Consider the following 22538-nt stretch of genomic DNA (forward strand, 5'->3'; position numbering starts at 1 on the left):
ATTGGAATGATTCAACAGAGAAGGTAAAATTGATGGAGCAGGATAGCTAGAGGTCAGGCTTGGAGTGATGTCCTTGGTGAGGCCAGAGTAGATGGGATCCAGGGTGGCAGTGGAGGGTTTGGCCTTAGACTAGATGAATCTGAGTAAAGGAGAGGACATGGCCATTGGTGGGGTAGGGAAGTAGGATTGGAGTGAGAGAGCAAATATACAGGTTTCTTCTGATTGAAGCCTTGTAAGATAAAAACACACACGTACTTTAGGTTTCCAGAGAATCATAATTGCCATGCTACACTTATATAAACCAATGTGGCCAACAGCCACTGCAAGCATTATTTTCCAGTTTAGGCTGCCAGTCATATTACTGTGGCTCTGCTCCTGGACCTGTGACTAACTGAGACCTCTTCTCAATATGCTTTTCCATTTCTTGTTGTGTTCTGAGTTCCACTACTGTTCCCCAGCTGCCCACAGCCATGACACACATCTTTTGCACTGCCTTAAAAGTATTTCCTTTCCCCACCATAAAGGGACTGCATAGTTTACAAGTCTCTCATTCTCTTCAAGGTATTAGAAAGATCTGGGTGATGGACTCATAGGGCAGTAACTGTGAAGTCTGACAGTAGTTTAAAGGCACAAACAAATGCAGGGTCATATGCTACCCTGGAGAATTTGATCTTCTGGGCAAAGGAGCTTTTGAAGAGACCTCGCCATCCCAGTTATATAGAAATGAATGAAAAATGCCCATATGTTTAGGGAAGAAGCCAGGAATAGTAAGAAGGACCCTTAACTAGGAGTGAGGAAGTTTGGAGTTCAATCATTACTCTCACAGACAAATCATGTTACCTTAGACAATTGATTCAGACTCTGGATTCCAGTTGCCTCATCAATGAAATGAGGGGCCGGACTACAAAATATTTAATCTCTTCAAGTTTTAGTATTTAACTTGTACCTGGGCTCAGAGTAAAGGCAATAACGAAAGTAGTCATCTTTTCTTAATAATTTTACAATATATTACTCCTAACCAAATAAAACTGCTAAATGAAAACACATATGCCTGGAACCAAAAAAGAAGACAGTCAAATATTTTGTTTCAAAAATAAATAATGTTAAATGAGAGCTTTCTCTGAAACTTTCTATCTTAAGCAATTACTTGAGCTGCAAAAAACTCTAAACCTACCCAATGATTCAAATATAGGGTTAATATACTTAGTACCCATAAGACTTAAAGAATTTATTTAAAATATAATAGAAATGACAGACATTTCTAATTCCTGAGAAAATTTTGTGATTTGTACATGAAAAGGGTCTATGGATAATTTAATGCATTTCTCAGATACTAAATATTTACCTGGATTATTTTTCATATTCCCCAATGTAATTTTAAAATGTTCTAATTACTTATTAAATGTATCTAAGAAAAGATTCTCCATATATCAGCATGAGAAAAGGCCTAAATAACTTCAGGTCTAACAAAGGTTTCTGTTGTTTAATATAAATTCCCTTCCTCTTAATTTCAGTGCATATCAATTGTAACTCAATAATTTCGCTACCTCTTGTTTTTTTCCTTCTTCTTCAAGTAGTGCTTTCTTTTGCAGATTTTTTTTTACCAAATCGAGCATAATTTATGTTACTTGTACTACTTAAGTTGCAGATGTTTTCTTTGTCCAAGTTGAATATAAGTTACATGGTTAATACTGTTCAAATTAGAATTGCCTGAGTTGAGGAAAGTAAAAATGGATTTAAAAGATTTACTATAATATTGATTTTAAAGACCATCCTTGGTATATGAAGAGGTTACTACCACTTGCTGTCAGTGAGGTTTATGACTGAAAATAGAGTTTGCCATACTGAATTCTCCTTACTAGCAAGGTTGCATATTTGCAACAAGACTCAACAAGCTTAGAGGAATAAACTATAAATCAGGTGAAGCTATATATAATCTTAGCCCATTATCATACTATAGGCAGCTAAATTAATAGGTCTCATTAAAATAAGAAACAATATAATAACTATCTGAGAAAGATGGATTTTAAACAAAAAAAATACCTCTATTTCTGCTATAAGGCTAAATAATACACCTGACTATTCCCATTGGAATGTCCTAGGAAATGAAGAGATTTGCTACCAGAACACAGAATAAAAATCCAACACCAGCTCGTACTTCATGAAGGTCATTTTCACTCCCCAGAGATCCCGGGCAGCAGCTTGAGCCCCTTATAATCCAATTTAAATTAAACAGTAGGGGCAGCATTACAGATTTCCATTCTGTCCTTGTTCCGTGCGTGGTGCTTGGTTTTCTCATAAAATCACGTAGCGCTCCCAACCAAGCCTGGAGAGGCATTGAGAGGGAAAGAAGAGGGGAAGTGGGGAAAGGGCAAGTAGTTGATTGCACCAGCAATTTTAGGAAGTTATCATAGTATCTAAAGAAACCAACCTTTCTTTATATACCTCGTGTTTTTTGTTTTTTGTCTTTAATAGTGTCTCTCTCCTTTACCCATATCCATAATTTCCTCGCATTAAATATCACGGTCTGCTGTCCTTTTAAACAAAAGAGAATTTGACGTGGCCCATGGGAACTTGGAGGAGATTAAGATTTACAATATCTTTACATCATATAAAGCATCATTTAAAGACATAACCAGGAGATGTTGTATAATTAATATCTACATGGCTCTTTACATCATATAAAGCATTCACCTGATCATTGTCTTCTAGCCCACTTATTCTTCATAACATCATTGGGTTTGTCCCGCTTCTCCCTTTATGTGTTAGACCATATTTGATATATTGAATAATTAGGTACAATACCAATCAAAATGCTTTCCATGTCATTCTATTCCCTACTATGTGTAATTGCACGAACAATAGGTAACTATTACCCACACTTTTAGTCCTCTGCCTGTATGTGGAAACATGAATTGTCAAAGCAGTTCTAGGCTATGGAGCTGATCTGACCTTGCCTTCCTATGACAGGAGCTAGACATTAGCAGTGGGCTTCTCCTCCCAGCTTCCCTCTGACAGGAGAGAGTGTTCTAACCTAGTGTATTCTAATAAAAAATATGATGAGAGACAAATATACAATTTTGAATTTTCTAGTAGCCACATTAAAAGTAGTAAAAAGAAACAGGTGAAATTAAATGTAATAATACACCTTATTTAACCCAATATATCCAAAGTAGTATTATTTGAATACATAATCAATATAAAGAATTAGTAATGAGATTTTTAATTCTTTTTTTCATACCAAGTCTTTGAAAACTGGTCTGCATTTCACACTTTCAGAACTCCCTCAATTTGTGCAGGCCACATTTCAAGGGCTCCGTAGCTGTGTGTGGCTGGTAGGTACTGCATTGGACAAAACAATTCTAACCTTTTAATATATTCCCTGGAAAAGTTGTTGTCTTGAAACTCAAGTTTAATTATAAGCCCCCCACCCCCTACTTATGAAATCTTGTAATAACTTTGTTTCCTTTTGGAATGCCATATCAACTTTCTCCTCAATTTATTTAGGAAAATACACCTATCACAATGATCCTGTACAGTACTCAAAAGGTGATTTGACCTACAAAGCTGATATTCATATATCTTTCAGTAAAGAGTGCGGTGATAATGGGAGCAGAGACTCTGTGATAATCTGTTAACCCCATGTAGCATCTGCAAAGGAAAATTTGTTTTGTGGCTGTTAGAGATCTGGAGACCCTTTGGAGATTTTCCTGAGGATCCTACTTACTGCCTAGGCCCACATTCTCAGCATGACCAAAGAAATTCCTAGTCTTGTATCCGTGTCATATTCCTTGGGTCATTGAGAACATTTATTATTAATTCACAACTGGATTTGACTATGTCACTGAAAGCTGATGATTTTGCCAACATGCTCACCATAAGAAAGCAGTGAATATAAAAAATTTGGTGTGTCCAGTCTTGCCTGATGCTTGAATCCTAACCCTTCTGGCTCACAAATCTTGATTCATGATTTAAATCAGTCAACTGAGAAGATTTATAGAGTACCCACAGGTGAATTTTTCAAGGGGAGGACATAATAGTTTATAACACATGGTCCGTGCTCTTGAATCTAGTAAAATCCAATAGAGTCAAGATTCTTCACATAGATCAAACAAGAAATAAAGGGTGGTAGAAAATCAGAGAAGGGATTGAGAGACAGTCATTAAATGAGGTTTCAAAGAAGAGGTAAGGCTTCTTCTTGATTTTAGGATGAGCAAAATAAAAGAAAAAGTACACTGATTGAGGGGAAATACATAAATTGAAAAACAGTGTTGCCTGCACAGAGGTCTGTGGAAAGACTGGCTTTACCAGGCAACAGCATGTCTGTTCAGTAGGGATGGTGGTGAGGCTACCTGAGTAGCATGAGGCCACTTTAGTAGGATCCTAAAAACCCACCATATTGGGATTTGACACTGTAGACAATGCAAAGACAGGATTTAACATGAGTAAAATGATGTTTTAAGAAGATGATTTAAGTTATCATTGACCAGATGAAGAAAGAAAAAATTAAAGGCAGGATAAAGGGGCAAAAACCTTTTGTAATGATCCATGAGTGTGATTACAAATGTCTGGACAAGCAAAATAATAAAAGGAATAGATAAAAGGAGAGATAAGAATTGTTGAAATATACGCTATATAATGTGGAGAACTGAGAGGAGAGCCTCAAAATTTTGGGTTAGGCAATTGAAAGAATGGTGACTAACAGGAGAGGATCAGGAGTAGTTGAGAAGTAGAACTTGTGGGAAGGGGAGGATGCCAAATTCAGTTTTGACCATGGAGTGCTTGGTCATAATGAGGTATTCAAGTAGGCAAAAATGACAGGCATTTGGAAATGCTGTTTTAAAAGGTCATATCTGGAAGTTAGGATTTGAGCAATGTTCAAATTGGCTGGTTAAACTGAATTTTTTCTACCCACTCTAAGGAAGATATAGACATCATAGGGATTCTGATCTTAGACCAAGAGACACACTCTGAGGAGCAATTCTAATATGTCCTTTTAAAAGAAGACATTTCAGACTCAGCCTAAGAAATCATTCATCTCTTCCCAAAACAACTGGCGTGCTTACTTCCAAAGAGGCACACATCAGCCCAGGTCAGACTCAGGGGAGGACTGATTCTCTGACTCACAATCCCATTAGCAATGACAATTGCAGAGGATGTGGGAAGTATAAGTTGCCCTCTGCTTCATCGACAGTTTTCAGAGGGGAAGTGAGACAATTCAATGTCTGGAGGGAGTGGACAATTCATTTCAAATGAAAAAGGGATCCTGACCTCTATTGTGAATCATGCTCACACAAGACTAACTCATCTCTTCCCTCTTTCAGTACATCTACCTAACCTTGTCAAGTTGCATCTGGAAAGAAAAGTGCTTCTTTTTAGTTGGACATACTTTAGGTTACCTGTGGTAAATCCTGTCAAAATGATTTTGACATACGTCTTCATTCTGGACAGGGTTGTGGTGGTGGCATTCTAGAACGTAGGTCCTGGCTGTCCCACCCTGAAGAGCTCTTTCAAGCACTCCTAGCAACCAGATGCTGAAGACAAGACTTGGGAATGTGAAGTATAAAATATAATGAAATCCAAGTAACAGGCAATGGGAAATCTACAACAGTGGGTAGTTGTCTGACAGGGACATGTAGGGGGACAGAGCATGTTGTTATATGAATCTGGCAGGAAGATATATCCAATCAATGTCAAGGAGATCTGACAGCCAGTAACACATGCTCTGATATTGGGGGAACTAGAGCTAAGGCAATACCTGAAGCCTGGGGGCACAGAGAGGAGAACAGGAGATTTTGGAATGGAAAGATAAGTAAGCAGGCCTCTTATCAGACCTAGAAAACAGGCAGAGGCTTGGGCTCAAACCGTCAAGACCAGTGACTCAGTTACTGGAAATAAGTGTGAAGGGGCACAAACAACTTACTTAAGAAATGGATTAATTGATTGATCAAGATAAAATGTCTAAAAGAATAATATAAAGAAACCTGTATTCTAACATATCATTATTCATTCAGCCCCCTTCCATCAGTCATTTTCTTTAGAAAGTCATTTCATCTATTTAGCTTTATCTTACCTAATTTTTACAAAATTTTCACAAAGACATTCCTCTGACTAAATTATTCCAGATAGTTTCTAGAGAAAGGAAGATAGTTTGCTGGCTAAGTTCCAAACTGGATTTCTCTATTAGAAGGGAGCACACCATTTTCATTTTGCTCAGTATTTTAAAGTACAAAATTTTGTATCTCATCAGGAAGTTCTCGTATTAGCAGGGCAGTGCTAACTCCAGTACATATTAATAGATTATGTCTGTAACAAAGCTGAAGTTGAAAACAGAAGTGTTCCAAAAAGAGAAGTATAAATTGGAAAGGGGGAAAAAAGCAAAATACGCTGCCTTCTTATTTAGATGATTATCTTTTTGAAAGTACATATTGCAGAAGCAATATAAAATCCTTATGATGCTTTTAATTATATTTAGATCTTTTGGCTGTTTTATCCTGTTGATTAGTGAAAGAAAAACATAGTATATTAAACTAAATTTCAAAAATAAATGAAAAACATTTCTTTTCTCAGAACCAGCTCCCCCAAAGTCACTTTTTGCAGTGAATAAAACCCAGACTTCAGTGACTTTGCTCTGGGTGGAAGAAGGCATAGCGGATTTCTTTGAAGTCTTCTGTCAACAAGTTGGCTCTAATCAGGAAACCAAACTCCAGGTACTGTGCATTTTGCTTCTCCTTTTCTGAGTTAATTCTGATTGAGACAACTATATGAGCAAGATGAAAACCTTCTATTTTTCTATCTATAGAAAATAAAAACTGTTCATTTCCTCTTGGGTATTTCAGTGATGGAAATTAACAGTGTGCTTCTAAAAAGCCCAAAACATGTTTTGAGAAGCTACTTGCCAAATCCTAAGGTTTACTTTTGTATTTGCGCTTATCTTTGCCCTTAATTCTTAGCCACTTTAGATCGTTAAGATAAAGAAAATGTTTCATTTTTTTCCTTTTGGCCATTACATTAATCAAAGGGAAGAAGATATTACCATATCTTATGCCCAAAACATAATTAAACTATGAACTAAATGTCAATTATGTGAAAGACACTGTATAAAGCATAGATGATAGAATCAATATGTACTGTCAACAAACTTTGGACATAGTAGTGGATATTCCATAAATACAGAAATAACTAGAATAAAATGTAAGTCCAAGAGGAAGCTATTCTACTAAGGGAATTCAAAAGAAGAGTTCACATCTAGTTAGCAAGGGGGACAATTTTGTTTGAAAATAAGGCTGAGAAGGTGATTGTTAAACATTTAGAATCACAAATAGCAGGTAGGATGAAAATTGAGTTGCTCACCAGGTCAAAATGAATGGAAGGAGAGAGATGACCAGTAGTAAAACAATAAGCAAAAAATATTTTACAGCCAGTGCTTGAAGGAAAAGGGCAAATTTGTCAGGAGCGTCACACAATACAGTGTATAAACTAAGACTATTAACATAAATAATTGCTGCTTTATAAGTAATAAAGTTCATGAGATTGAGAAGAAAAGAGCATTGCAGAGAGTACTAATCTTTTTATAATGGGTTCTAAGATAATTGTTTTGATTTCTTTTCCCCTTTGAAATTCCCTTCTACAAACAACTCAAAAAAAACTCATTTTGATGTGCACTGAACAGCTGAATCTTTTTTCTATTTTAAGAATCCTTTTTGAAAATAACTGCTCCTCCAGTTAACTACAGAGAAACTACAGTGTTATCTTCCTTTAGAAAACAGTGGTCAGTAAATCTAGTTACTACTGAGTCCTGTTAGCAAAGTCTTTCTTGTCATAGAATCACTCTTTTATAGGATAGTAAAGAAATGGGCATGGAAAATAAGCGTTGATGGATCTCATCTCCTTAAGCAGTTGTGTTTCAGATTCTTGTTTTGAAACAGAATGTTATGCTGGCTTCATCTTTTTACGTTATACAGTACTTGTCACTAATCAAATTATCGGCCCATCAAATTGGCAACTTGCTCCCCTCAAGAACAGGTTGATATTGTGTGTTTCTGAGAACAAAGTCACCTTTGCTTTGATGGATGCTATTGAAAGACTGAGAATGCAGACAAAGAGGCAGTGTCCTTACAATATAAAGAACAGTTACAAATAAAAAAGATGAAGATCAAAAACACGAAACAATTATTTCATAGAAAAAGTAAATCCAAGTAGTCTTAAACAGAATAAAATATGATTAAGCTGATTCATGATAAAAGAAATGCAAAATAAAATTACAATGAGATACAATTTCTACTAATAAGATTGACAGAGCTCAAAGAATTTACAAATATATAAAAATCATGTCAGAAAGAGTATTGAGCAACAGGCATTGTTATGCATTGATAATATATGGGTAATTTGAAAAATGTCTATGGAGGACAATTTGGCAGTAGCTTTCAAAATTAAAAATGTACAAATACAAGTTTTTGAACCAGCAGTTCAACTGCTAAGAATGTATAAGTGAATGCACACACACACACACTCACACACACACAGATGTGTGTGTGTATATATATATATGTACATATATGTGGGTGTGTATGTATATAGATGTACATAAATATTTGTCTATATATAAATTCATAAATATGTATACACATTTCTATCATATTTGTGAAGGTATTGTGTACAATGATATTCACGTAGCATTTTTGTAATAGCAAAAACTCAGAGACTAAATATTCATCAGTAGGGGGCTGGTTAAATAAAGTATGTCATTACAGTGGATTTCTACACAGTCCCTACAAAGAATAAAACAACTTTATCTGTACTAATATGGAAAGAGTGCCGAGGTATACTGCTAACTAAAATAAAAGCTGAGCAGAGCAATGTGTGAAGTTTATTACTCATTTATATTTCAAGTATATCTTATATATTGATGCATCCAAAATAAGTGTTGATGGATCTCATCTCCTTAAGCAGTTGTGTTTCAGATTCTTGTTTTGAAAAAGAGTGTTATGCTGGCTTCATCTTTTTATATTATACAGTACTTGTCACTAATCAAATTATTGGGAAGAAAAAAAACACATCTGACAAAAATGTTTGCTTCCAGGGAAGAGAATCAGGTAGGTAGGAAGTAGGGAAAGAAAGAAATTTATTTTTCACTCCTTTCCTTCCACATCTTTTCAGTTTTATACTATATCCTTATATTACTTTTTCAACTATGAAAAAATAAAAATAAAATAATTGAAGATAAACTAAAAATTTCTCTTATTTTCTGCTTTGCCAGGAACCAATTTCTGTGTCGTCTCACGTTGTGACCATCTCCAGCCTCCTTCCCGCTACTGCCTACAACTGCAGTGTCACCAGCTTTAGTCACGACAGCCCCAGCGTCCCTACATTCATAGCCGTCTCTACAATGGGTAATTACATACGTTAGTAAAATCTGTTGCCTCTGGAAGTTATTTCTTCCTGGTTTTCCTTCCGTTTTCATTTTAAATATACATAATCTATCCTTTCAATGGGACCAATACTCGGTTGAAAATGTCTAAGCTCTGACATCAGGGGACCCTTGATCTCAATCCCAACCTACTCTCACTAGCTATGGGACTGAGGTGAGACATTGGCTGCCTTTGAATCTTTGTTTTCTCATTTGTAAACCTGGAATGATAATATGTACCTGGTAGGGTTGTTCTGAGTCTTAGAATTAAAGTACATAAAGCCCTAGCACATGCCATCTAAACACAGGTTTTTACATCAGCTTCATTAGCAGCGGCAGCAGCGCCCCCTTCAGTTGTAGGCTCAGTACCCTAATCAACTCAGGTGCATCTGCTTCAGCCTAGACCCTCAGCCATCGCTGTTCAAATAATGGCAGCACGATGTTTCTGGGTCACAGCCGGAAATTTGCCCATCCAGTAGAAAGTATAAATTTGAAAATTAGAAAGTAATGAAAGAAATATCTAAAATAATATTGTTTCCTGTTTCTGTTTCCTGACTTGGGGGCATCTGTTTCACTGCCTGGTTTGGTGGAGTCTGTTTCGGAGACCCTCTATGAAGCCTCATCACATCATCTCTTTTATTAGGTCCACTTTCATTTTTTGCAACTTTAATCATATATTGTAGCTGCTATATTTGATGATGACTATAATGTGCTTTTAAAATTTTTCTGTTCTAATTTCATTTTTTGCAAAAGAGGGGAAAAAATGGATCTGAAAAGTATATTAATGATCTCTCAATCTTACATTCTTTTACGCTTTTCTTAAGTATCGTTTTATCCATTGTCCCTCGTCATCTCCACAGCAAACCAATGAAACAAATGACACCGTTAAATTGACTACGAAGTGAGGAGAATGAGGCCCGGAAAGGGAAATAGCATAGCCTCCCCAGATGGCAGTCAGTGTTCAAACTATGAACATAAGCGAGTTCTTCTGACCAGGGGTGTAGTGCTCTTTCTGTCCAAGGACATTGCCTGTAAACAGGAGCCAAGGTGGCCCGGATGGGAGATGGCAGATCCCCAAAGCCTCAGGGATTGTATGCCAGCCAGTTCGGTATGATCAATGCAAAGGGTCAGGATGCTTCTCCTCTGGCGCACTTGGAAGAGTTTTATTGAAACATGTAGCCTATTTTTCTGCCTCTGTATCCTGCTGTTTCATATCATGGCAACGTGTAAAGACTGGTCCATAATAGACCGGTCATTAAATATATATGAAAGGACACAATTCCTGTTCTTAAGTGACCTAAAACCTATTAATAGTTTTAATCTCTCTAATTGTGCAGATAGAAAACCTCTAAACATATGGTTACGGATCATCAAAATGCCTGCTTCTAGCAGTGTGTTAAGTGCCGCAGCAGATGGTACCTTGCTAATGCCTTTTTCGTAGACATTATTAGTTGTGAGCAAAGTACAGAATTGTGCCGTCTGACTTTAAAGTCATGGGTGTAAAATAAGACCCTGCCAACCATTGAGCTTTTGAAAACGTTAAGCAATGCATAAGAGCAGCTTCTAGATTGTATAGATTTCAAATGAATTTAAACAATGGGACAGGCATTCGTCACATTTTACAGTTTTCTATTGCAAGAACATCCTGAGTGTAGGCCTTTGGAAAAAAAAAAAAAAAAACTTGATTCTTCCAGGTACCTGAATACTGTTAATAATCCACTTTCCTAAGCTATAGTTCTCTAGGATGAACACTGTTGTTGTGTTGTCACCATTGTAAGTTCCTCGACTGGATGAAAAACAATGAATGTTTCTGTTAGTTTCCAGGTAATGGAACTTGTAACAAAAACACATGGCTTCTCTCTTTAGTTACAGAGATGAATCCCAACGTGGTAGTAATCTCAGCGCTGGCCCTCCTCAGCACACTCTTAATTGGGCTGCTGCTTGTGACCCTGATCATTCTTAGGAAGAAGCACCTGCAGATGGCCAGGTAAGTTAAGTTTTGTTCATCTTTTACCCATAGTCTTTAAAATTTTTTCATCTATCATACGCGTCTGGCTTTTATAGATCTACATTTTAGAGTTGTAGCTTTGCTTTTGGTTTTTAGTGCCCGTATTTTGTGTGTTTTCTAAGTAGAATTTAAAATCTTATTTTAGAAAACATTACCATCTAAATGATAAAGAATTGATTGTTTACTCAAAACCAGACCTCTTGCTTTTAATCTTATATACTAAGTACCACATACACAGCGATCCATTATATTTGGGTACTTTCAGGTAAATTTTGGCATTAAAGATCTATGCTTGTTCAATATGGATAATGAAAAGAGATAATAATGGAGACCACAGGAAAGAATAAGGGGGGAAAAAGCTGTTTTATCAGAAAATATTTGTGGAATTTACCATTAGGTCCATAAAATGTCCCCTATTAATTTTGTTCCTATTGCTCATAGGCGCAGTCAGTTTCATTTTTGTTGCCTTTTGATTTATGATTTCGGTGATTCCCTATTTCTTTTAACCACTGATGCATTGCTCATAAGACAGCATTCTCAAGTACTTTCAGTGGTCCCTATATTACAATTCACCTAAAGAAACTGTTTCTTAGTTGCTTACTACCAAGTGTGGGAGATCCGTTTCCAATATTTATTTGCCCAGTGTTAGCCTGGTGAATTGCTAATCACCACTTTCTCCTTTCTGAGGGTTCTATTGTCCATGTCTTCATATGTAAATTCATCCATTGTTTAGTCAGTGGCTTATAAAACATTTGAAAAAAGAATCAGATATCCAAGCTGTCCTCTAGGAATTTACTTGCCAGCTGTAGATAGGTACCTAAATTTACTTTCTGGCTGTAGATAGGTACATAAATAAAGATTTCAAAGTATAAACTAGTGTAAGACATAAAATTGAGATGCCATGGAAGTGCAAAAGAGAGGGATAAATTCTAAATATGCAAGTCAGCCTTCTTGAAGGTTGGCATTTGAGTAAATCTTGAAAAGACAGAAAGCAAGGTGATAAACTGTGATCAAAGTAGAGAATTCTATACTCTATACTCAGATTCCTGAGTCAAATACTAACTCACAGTCTTGGACAGTTTATTGAAACTTCATTCATTCACTTGGCAAATGTTAATTGAGCACCTCCTGGGTATCCGACTCCTCTAAGTGTTTGGGCTATAACAGTATTGAAACAGACAGAAATTTCTGTTGTTTGTAGCTGGCGTTTTACTGGAGGAGACAGACAATAAAAAATAAAGATAAAAAGTAAAAAGATTACATAGTATGCTAGCAGGTGATAGCTGGGGAAGAAAAAAGGATAAAACAGAGTGTTGGGAGTGGGCTTTGGGGAGGTAGGTAGGTCTCATTGAAAGAGTGGCTTTTGAGCAAAGGATTGAAGCATGTGAGAGAGTTATCCAGGTATTATCTGGGGGTAAGAGTGTGCCCATCAGAGGGAACAGCCTGTGCAAATGTCCTGGGGTAGGAGCATGACTAGTATGCTTAAAGAATAGCAGAGAGGCTAGTGTGGCTAAAGCAGAAAAGGGGGAGAGGGCTTCAAAAGGCCATTGTAAGGCTTCAGAAGCCATTGTAAGGACCTTGGCTTTTACTGTGTAAAACGGGGAACCGTTGCAGGGTTTGGTATGGAAGATTGATAGGATTTAATTTAGGATTTAACTGTTTCATTTTGACTTTTATGTAGAAAACAGACTGTATTGAGGCAAGGGCAAAGGCAGGCATGCTAACTGGGGGTCATTATAGTAATTTAGGCAAAAGATGATGTTGGTTCAACTGAAGTAACAACAGTGGAGGCGGAGAAAAATAAATGGTGTGATTCTAGATGTATTTTGAAGGTAGAGGCAATAAGATTTGCTCATAGATTGGATGTGGAATGGAAATTAAGCAAACGAGTTAAAAATGATGCAAAGGTTATTTTTATTTTGTCTTTGTTTTTGTTTTTTACCCTAACAACCAAAAGGATAGAGTTCCTATCAACTGAGATAGGATTCCAGGTGAAAAGATTTCAGAATTGGGGGCACATTGAGACTTCTGCCTTGGAAATGTTAAGATTGAGATGGCTTTGCGAGAGCAATTGTGTAGTACACAGTTGAACATAAAAGTCTGATGTTCAGATGTCTGGATTGAAGATATAAATTTGAGAACTCTTACCATATAAATGCTTTTAAAGCTGCTGACTAGATGAGATCTAGATGGTAAATATGGATAAGAGAAGTGAACCCTGGATTAAGCCCCTGAACGATCCAATATTAAGACTTTCAAGGAGAAAAGGAAATTTTTTTTTGAATGTGAAAGAACTTGAGAAGAGGCAGTCAGCAGGGTGGAATGAAAACTAAGAAAGCGTGGTGGCCTGGAAGGCAGTGAAAGTATCAAGGAGAATTGATAATAGCCCCTTTGCTGGTGGATAGTTAGGAGAAACAATGCAATAATGGCATAACATAACACTCAACTCATAGAAAGTGAGCAATAAATTTTGTGTCATAACAGTAATAGTGGAGGAAGTGGTAATAGAAGTAATAACGGACACTGTGGTAATTATGAGGGTATTTTTACAGAAGCATTTTTTGTGGGGTATCCAGCAAGATAATTAATGAGGTGTCGTTCTAATTCATCCAGCTTGCCATTGGGCAGGAATCTTAACTTTTTGTGTGCCACGATCTTTTTTGGTAGTCTTGGAAAGCCCATGGATCACTTCCAAGAGTATTGCTTTCTTTTTAAGTGCACAATATAGAATATGTAGAATTAAAAAGAAGCCAGTTATATTGAAATAGAGTAATATTTAAAAGAAACAAATATATGTATCCATATTAATGTATCAAATACAGTATTTATTAGGATTTCTAGTAACTTATGATTTCATCATAGCTTTCAATATAAACAATATTTCAAAATATCTGCAGCAAATCTATTATATTAAACAATTTGAACGGCTCCAAGATATAAAAATTTCTGTCGTTGGCAAAATCATAAGCAATAATAACATTATTGTGGTTTGTTGCCTACTTTCATAAAAGAAAGAAGCACCCAATTTCAATTGGCATGTTGTGAAAATAGATATATTTGTATTCCACCTATGTTCATAGAGCTATAATTCTATTCTTAGACCCCAGATTAGGAACCCCTGAATTAGAGGGTAAACTAAAGACTTTAACCCAAAAATTCTCTATAGAGATGAATAATGAGATCTGTGAGCCCTACTGAGCTGTATTATTTATGCATGATCTTCAGGGAAAATGAGAGAAGGCATGAGAGGATGTTTACCTGTCTTCCCCACCTCTTGCGGGCATGAGGGGGAGGCAGGAACTTTAACAGTATTTTCTGCTGATGGATTAATAAGCAACATTTTAGATAAGAGGCACTGAAAAAGGCAACCTATTTCAATATGTATCTCTCTCGATACTATCTCAAGAAATTAATAATGTGGGCCATCATAATATAAGGGGAAATTTTTGGCGGAAGAAAACAGTCAAGCTTGTCCACCCTCATTATAGAGAGGAAGTCAAGATGCTATAAAACAAAACCGCACAAAGAATATTGCTGAAAATGGAAAACTCTCAGTTTATCAAGGAGAATTTCTACATCTTACTTTTTAAGACGTTGTAAAAAATATGACACTGCAATTAGTTCAAGGATTTATTTTAGAATCGTGAAAGTTTGTTTGGAAAGGATTGTGAATTGAGTCTTATTGGACCTCAAATAACTTGATTTGGGTATGTGTGACCTTGTAATCATACATATTTTTGTTTTACTGGTTTTGCCTTGTATGCAGAAAAGGAACACGTGGAATATTTATATTAGCTGTTATTAGCTATTTTTAAAAATTTCAGCATGTGAATTTAAGCCAGTAAAAACTCTCTTCTATATCAAGGTAAAACATGTTGTCAAGCAGTAACTGGGATTATGTGATTCTTTCAAATAGGGAATGTGGAGCTGGAACATTTGTCAATTTTGCATCCTTAGAGAGGGATGGGAAGCTTCCATACAACTGGTGAGTCCTGCTTGGAGCAAGCCTCTGGATTATTTAGCTGTGTTGTGTGTGTTCTGCACCTTATTTTACTCTCTTTTGAGGCTAAACTGTTTTGTCTGATAATTCTTTCATAATTTCAATGATAGAGGATTTTCAAAGTTTAGATCTTCACAGAGTGTAATGGTCCACGTAAGTTTAATACAATTCAGAAGTAGGGGAAATGTCATAGTCTGCTTTTTATTTACTGTATTCAGCAAAGGACTCAAACAGTCATGCAGATAGCTCATACCTGTAATGAAGAAGGGCTTAAGTGGGGGAGGCACAGTGAACAGGTGGTGGCAGAAGGCATGAGGGGAAACTGCACTGAAGCAGCATGGAGCAGATCAGCATCTCTATTTAAAATTCACATTTCGGTGCCTGCACATATGAGCCACCACTTCTGTTCACACATTAAGTAGAAGTATATAGCCCAGGGCACTCAACTCATATACTTACAGATAAATACATTTCAGATCCAGGAAACTCCCATGAGATAACAGGACCTCATTTTTCTTTCTGCTGGAGTGTTAGGACTTGGGGAGAGGAGGGAGCAATTTGGGAATTAAGGAAACATTGTGAAAGGATTTAACTGTTTGACGCTTCACCTAACAAGGACACACAGGAATCAACAGTCCTTTTCTCTCTCTCTCTCTCTTTTTTTTTTTTTGCATGGGCAGGCACCGGGAATTGAACCCGGGTCTCTGGCATGGCAGGCAAGAACTCTGCCTGCTGAGCCACTGTGGCCCACCCAACAGTCCTATCCAGTTCAGTCAATCCCCAACAAAACTGCTATGCAGACCTTTAATTCTGAATCAGCATTGCTTACATGATCTAGTTTGTTTTTTTTAAAAGCAACCAGGCCAAATACATTTAAACATAAATGTCTTACATTAATCCTTGGTGAGTGATGTTTTCTGTTTCCTTAAATCCCCCAGAATAGCTAATCTTAAAGAAATAAGTAATTGGAACTGGAAATTTTACTGTATGGAATCAATAAGGGAGGGAGGGCTTTTTTCTAGCAGTGGACCCTAACTGAAACAGGATTCCTTTTAGCAAGACAATGTGGTACGTATGCTATTTTAAAATTTTAACCTGAATGGAATTTTGTTATTAAAATACGATTACTCCAACTGTGAAGGAAGTGACACCCCAAAATTCTTAATGCGAAAAGTTAAGTAAACTTACAAATTTTGTTAAAATATATTAGCACTCTTATTCCAAGATTAGAATATTTTCTCACTTATCAGGAGGTATTTATTTCTTGTCTGGTACCCCCTTAAAAAAAGGACTAGTCACAGGGCAGTGGTGGTCAATCTAAGATTTGATCCTGTGACTCACGAAGGCTATGTGGTAACTGACTACGCAACCACTCCAATTTGTAAATTTCTTTCCACACATACCAGCTATGGACAACTGAGACAAAAGAGAATTCACTTCAGAACTTTTCTATAAAGTCAAGCAAATTCTCCTGCAGCTCTTGGCAAAGACAGTTTTACCAGCGCTAGCATTTCTGGCTGACTGAGAATAGACATCTCAGTGGGGATTTGTTATCGCTAAAGTGACAAGGTGACAGTATTTTTCCCCCTGATTCTCAGAATAACGATGATGCAGCCACGGGATATTTTTAAACTACATTAATGAATGTTCTATTTTACAAGTGGTTTGAAAATCTGAAATTGGATTCCGATCAGGCATTTTAAAATGAACAACCTGAATTAGACTTGAAGTGAAACCAAGTAATTTTGCTTCCACTCAGCTGCGTATCAGTGAGATTCCAGACCAAGCAGTTGATGAGCTACTTATCTTCACTGAATGGTACCTGAGTATACCACACCCCCAGATTAAGGGTTATTTTTAGACATGTTGTATTAGATTAAACTAAAAATAATAGAGAGAGTCATAACTAGTAGAACAACTAAGAATGTGTCCTATGAACGTGTCCCCAAAGCCTGGAGAGACACAAAATCCGTCTTTGCCAGAAACAGTGTACATAAATTGACCTCTTATATTTATTTCCTCATACAAGTTGCTGTTTACCTATCAAGTGATATTATAGAGGTTTTTTTATCATACGTTTAAGCATTGGAAGAGCAATATCCGAGAATAAGGTCTAGGTAACTAATGAGGCAATTAACAGCCTCATTTAAAAGAATGCAAGATGTAATCACCTAACAGATTAATTGACACAAAATAAATAGAAAGTAATATATCTGATTACACAAAGGTTGTCTGTGAATGAAACTGGACTTTGTCAATATTATAGCTCCTTAGCTCTCGCATTTAAATTTCACAGAATGGAATAATATTTCATTGTAATTAAGGTGCTTGTCATTTTAATTGATCTTGGTAGTTAATTTACTGATGTCTGTTCACAGTTTATACTACTAACTCTTACCACTTTTTCATCTTTACATCTGTTATCTATTAATGCTCACAGGCGTAGGAGTATATTTGCTTTCTTAACCCTGCTACCCTCATGTCTTTGGACTGATTATCTTTTGGCATTTTATATTAATCCTTGGTAAGTGATTTTTTTTTTTACTGTTTACCTAACAGTCTTTAAAAGGTAGATTTCAAGAAGTAGACAAAAAGGAAATTTTCCTTTTAATTATTTTATATGTTTAGCAGCATCTAAAATTATCAATCATGAATTGAAAATGGTTTAAAGCAGTTGATGGTACCAAGATGCTAACTATAATGTTTTCCTATTTAAATTTTCTTCTTGTGATGTTCTTGGCAAGCCTTTCCTCCACTTACTACTGCTCATGTGTTGCTTCATTAAGTCAGTCCATTGGTCTCTCCTCTATGATACAATGCTTTCCCTTTCCTCTACCACCTCCATTAGAGAGCTACATATTTCTAAGAAGACAGAGAAGCATTTTTTCCATATTTTCCATATTACCGTGTTTTCATAGCAATGCTAACTCAGTGAATAAGGAGCTGGCTATGTATGTCTCTTTGTGTAATGATCTTATTTAATTCTCCCCAAAACCCTGCAGAGGGGTATTTTATCAATTTCATCTCCATTGATGTAGAAATAGAGGCTTAAGGAGATTAGCTGTCCTAGCAGCACATACTCCTATGTGGAAAATGCAGGTTCCAAACCCAGATTGCTCTGAAAACTATTCTTTTCTTTGTAAAAAGCAATTCTTTAATTTCTTATTTTCTTGACTTCAGAATCATTCTAATGATCAAATCTTGGAGACTATTCCTTTCAGGTTTTTAAAAAACATAATATTGACAACAACAAAAATAATAATCACCTTGAATTCTGAAGCTTAAGCATTTAGAAGAGCTATAGCTTTCCCTGAGCCACAGGAATAAAGGGAGCAGTTTCCCAGTGAACTGAAAAGAAATCATTGTCCTTCAGTATTAATCCATGAAGTTTAAATACTAAATTAAGTACAGACAGATCCAGAAATTTGGACCACTTGAAAAGGGCTCAGAAGACAGCAATAAAAAATAGTTAATGGACTAGAAAAAAAATCACTCTTGGGGGAAAAAAAGATGCAAAAACAAAGTGAAGAGTAATTCGTTCAAAAAGACAATTGATCAAATGTTCTTCAGCTCCTTTGAGGACAGATTTTTAGCTAGCAAAATTTAGGATTTAAAATTGCAGTGGAAGAAATATCAAAAAGGGCTTCATTACAATAAAGATTGTTAATGCCACAAGTAAAAATAAAAGGAAACTAGAGGAAAACTTTTGAAACAAGGTAAACAGTGATGTGTAAGTAATAAAGCCAGAGGAGCATACTGGGTGGATCCTTTCACTGTTATTCTAAGTTCATTTTTACAACAGTCATCAATATAGGGCTTTGCCAAAGTCAACTCGATATTTCCAGTGTTTAAATCAGATAATTTTAAAGCACGAGTAGCTCACATACATTTTGTTTTGACCTTCAAAATATACATGTCTTTAACTCAACATCTACTAATCACCCCCAAGTGTTCCACCTGTCTTTAGAATATGTATAGCAAATACCCTTAAAGCAATCTCCACAGATTTCAATCAAAACAAAAAAAGACGTATTTAATTCATATGTATGTCTCTACTTAATTCCTTCAGACTTTCTCATCTTCCGTGGTTCTTTTTTAAGCTTCTATCACACATTTCAACCAATGAAAACATGCTGCGCGTCAATTATGGTATCCGCCCTAGGCTAGGGCTGTGTCAGATAGAAAAGAAGGAAAATTCATGGTCACTGATCTTTCACGTACAGCTCAGTAGAAACACAGCCACTCAAATTCCCTACTGTTCACTACTTTTCTCTTCATCTAATAACTTCTGGATATTTCCTCCTGCTTCCACTTGCTAAGTAGCCATTGGTTAAATTTTCCCTCAGATGTGTCACCTCGTATTTCACCCATTCTATTAACGACTGCCACAAATAACAGACACACTGTTCTGCTAACTCTCCAATCCGCAGGCTTCTTGGAAAGATTTGTTCCCATTGCCTGCTATTCCCCTGCTGCCTCCAGCGCTTGGTGTGGAAATCAAGAACGTCTCTCTCTCTCTCTTTCTCCTAGTGTTGCCCGAATCTTGCCCCGGGGTGGTAGCAGAATCAGTGTGGAGTGCCAGAGTCCAGTTAGGTCAGTCTCAGGACTGTATTCCACAAAGATTTAGATTGTGTTTCCCATTCAAAGACATCTAATTTGAACTACATCTGTCTAGAGTCGGTGTTATTAATCTCTTTCTTTATAACCATAGTCACCTTCACGCTGTACTTAATTATTCATCAGCCTGCCCTAAAAGCTCAGCAATTGACATTATAAGCATGAAGCAACATTTGGTTTAAAATGCTCAGCTTTATTCATGCTTATTGCATGTTTTATTTGGAGAATGATATAACACTAAAGACTTTTTTCAGATGTTGGGATGGTTTCAGTTCAGCTCATTAAAGAGTAAGTAACACTGTTAAAACTGGGGGTTTCCAGAGTTTTGTATTTTAAAAATATGCCATTGCCTCATATTCTGCTTTGGAATGAATTCCAGTCTGGTCAGCTTCCCAAGATTTGTCATAACCATGAAAGACTTATGAAGAATGCATCTTTACTTCTTGAGTCATTAGGTTTTTGAATCTTATCTAAATGAAAGAGAGATGTTAAAAGAAGAGCATGATCTTGTATTCATATATACTTTTCATCTCATGAGTATCAACTATTTGGAAAACTCCTTTGTAATGAGAAGTTGATGCCCTAAGTATTACCAAAAATGTTCACTGTAAGACGCACATATGCTGGATCTTTCCCTAATGTGCTGAAGTTAAAATTGCTAGCAAAGCTTTAACTTACATGCCTACAAAATGATTGCCCTCTAGTTTTGGTCTTGGTTTAGCACAGTAATTGAGTAAGTGGGAAAATTCTATCAGTGATGCTGTGGCGTCTCGTAATTCAGTTCTGTCACTTTCCACAGCTTTAGGAAGCAGGAACCCCTCAGAATCTTCAGGAATTCTTCAAAATCTAAGCAGAATAATGAAAGTTGTATGCAAATCATAAAGATAAACACTTATGACCATGAATATATGACAATAAGTCATACAAAACATAGCGTTGAATCTTATGTTACATTTAAAGCTCAGGTAATCAATGAATGAAATTGAAAGAAAAAAAGTGTCTCTCTCCCATGAATCAAGTTTCTAAACATCTGTTGAATAGTAGCAGTTTAAAATTTCAGCACTGAATTTATTCAGTGGTATCATCTCATAGACATTTGTTTCTTCCCACTTTCCTTGGGAGACTGTTCGGATAAGAAAGTTATTTCTTTTTTCCTCCTATTTCGATCCTAATCACAAAGTATGTTGGCAGCATCCTGACAATACCAGAACTGTTATTCTGCTATGCTGCCACGCTGACATTCGGCTTTCATAAAGGCAGTAAAAAAATGGCTCCTACCGCACCGATTAAATGTGGAATTCCTAAAGTGAATTAAATCAGCATCTCAAGAGCTGAGTAAAAACCAATCTAATAGATATTTCGTTAGGTTCCCAAATACCTACATGTTTCATTAAGTCCAACATTAAAGTAGCTTTCTTGGGGGGATGAGAGAGAGGTAGGGTAAAAACTGGAGTGTCTATTCCCTCTAAATTCTCAGCATGGTAGACAAAAGAGAGAATGAGGAAGAAAAAAGTCAGACAACTATTCATTCAGAGACAAGAAGAAATAAAACCTACCTGAAAACCAGAAACACAGCTTACCTTTATGGATAATTCTCCACATGTCCTGCATTGCATTACTTCATTTCCATCCATAAGTCCCATTTCCCCAACCAGGATCTCACAAGCGCAAATCTAGTACCAAATTCTCAATTGAATTGTTAAGTGAAATACTGAGAGTTACGTGGCAGCAATGGTTTTGTTTCAATTGATTAAATCAGTATTTATTGACCACCTACTCAGTGTTCCAAGAACTGTGCTTGGCACTGGGGACAGAGGATTGTCTAGCAAGGGGCATGTATGGAGCTGGTAATCATACAATGTGAGAAATGCTGCACTGACAAGGTGCTATGAAAGCACAGCAGGAGGGCTTCATTCTGCTACAGGTTTTCAGGAAGTGGAGGTATCCAAACATTCACAATTTAAAGTATAAAGTATAATATATTATGGCTCATGAGAGTACCTAAGATGATCACAACTGGTTATTTGCTAAAGTCTTTTTTTTCTTGAAAGTTTGGGTTCTTTCATCAAAAATATTTAAAGATTTTGGAAATTACTTATAAAAATTGTTTACTGTCATGTCACTCATACACTCAATCACGCATCAATATTTATCATTTATATAAGAGAATAGAAATACAACAGTGAAATATTTCAGCAGATATTATTTTAGCATAGTTAACTTAGGTGAGTTACCTTACTTATCACTTGAAATGATTACCCTAAATACCCATGGATTAACATTACAGATGTTTGAGTTTACAGCCTAGGAGTGAATTAAGAACAAGCAGGTAATAAATCCAGTTCTTCAGGTAGCTTAAAAATTTGTTCAAAATTGAATACATGCCTCAGTAGAATTATAAAAGAAACATCAATACAGACTGACAAATTCACATCCCCAACAAAAAATGTCAGAGAAGGTTGTTTTCATCCTTAATTGAGAAACAAACATCCACCCACCCATAG

The 22538-nt window shown here is 36.3% G+C and overlaps 1 protein-coding gene across 5 annotated transcripts in view; it reads left to right on the forward strand.

Annotated features, from left to right (window-relative positions):
* The window catches only part of PTPRO (protein tyrosine phosphatase receptor type O), a 129618-nt gene that overhangs the window by 74184 nt on the left and 32896 nt on the right, over positions 1-22538 (forward strand). For 4 of the 5 annotated variants that reach the window (XR_013179572.1, XM_077170185.1, XM_077170184.1 and 1 more), the window contains 5 exons: positions 6571-6710; positions 9260-9392; positions 11276-11396; positions 15334-15402; positions 17858-17941. Coding sequence is in view for 4 of the 5 variants with exons in the window: in XM_077170185.1 (XP_077026300.1) it covers positions 6571-6710; positions 9260-9392; positions 11276-11396; positions 15334-15402; positions 17858-17941 (547 nt within the window). In the remaining variant the exon portion in view is untranslated. The remainder of the gene's footprint in view (positions 1-6570; positions 6711-9259; positions 9393-11275; positions 11397-15333; positions 15403-17857; positions 17942-22538) is intronic. The other variant, XM_077170187.1, reaches the window with a different exon arrangement.

The sequence above is a fragment of the Tamandua tetradactyla genome, chromosome 7 (genome assembly GCF_023851605.1).
Source record: "Tamandua tetradactyla isolate mTamTet1 chromosome 7, mTamTet1.pri, whole genome shotgun sequence".
Taxonomy (NCBI): Eukaryota; Metazoa; Chordata; class Mammalia; order Pilosa; family Myrmecophagidae; genus Tamandua; species Tamandua tetradactyla.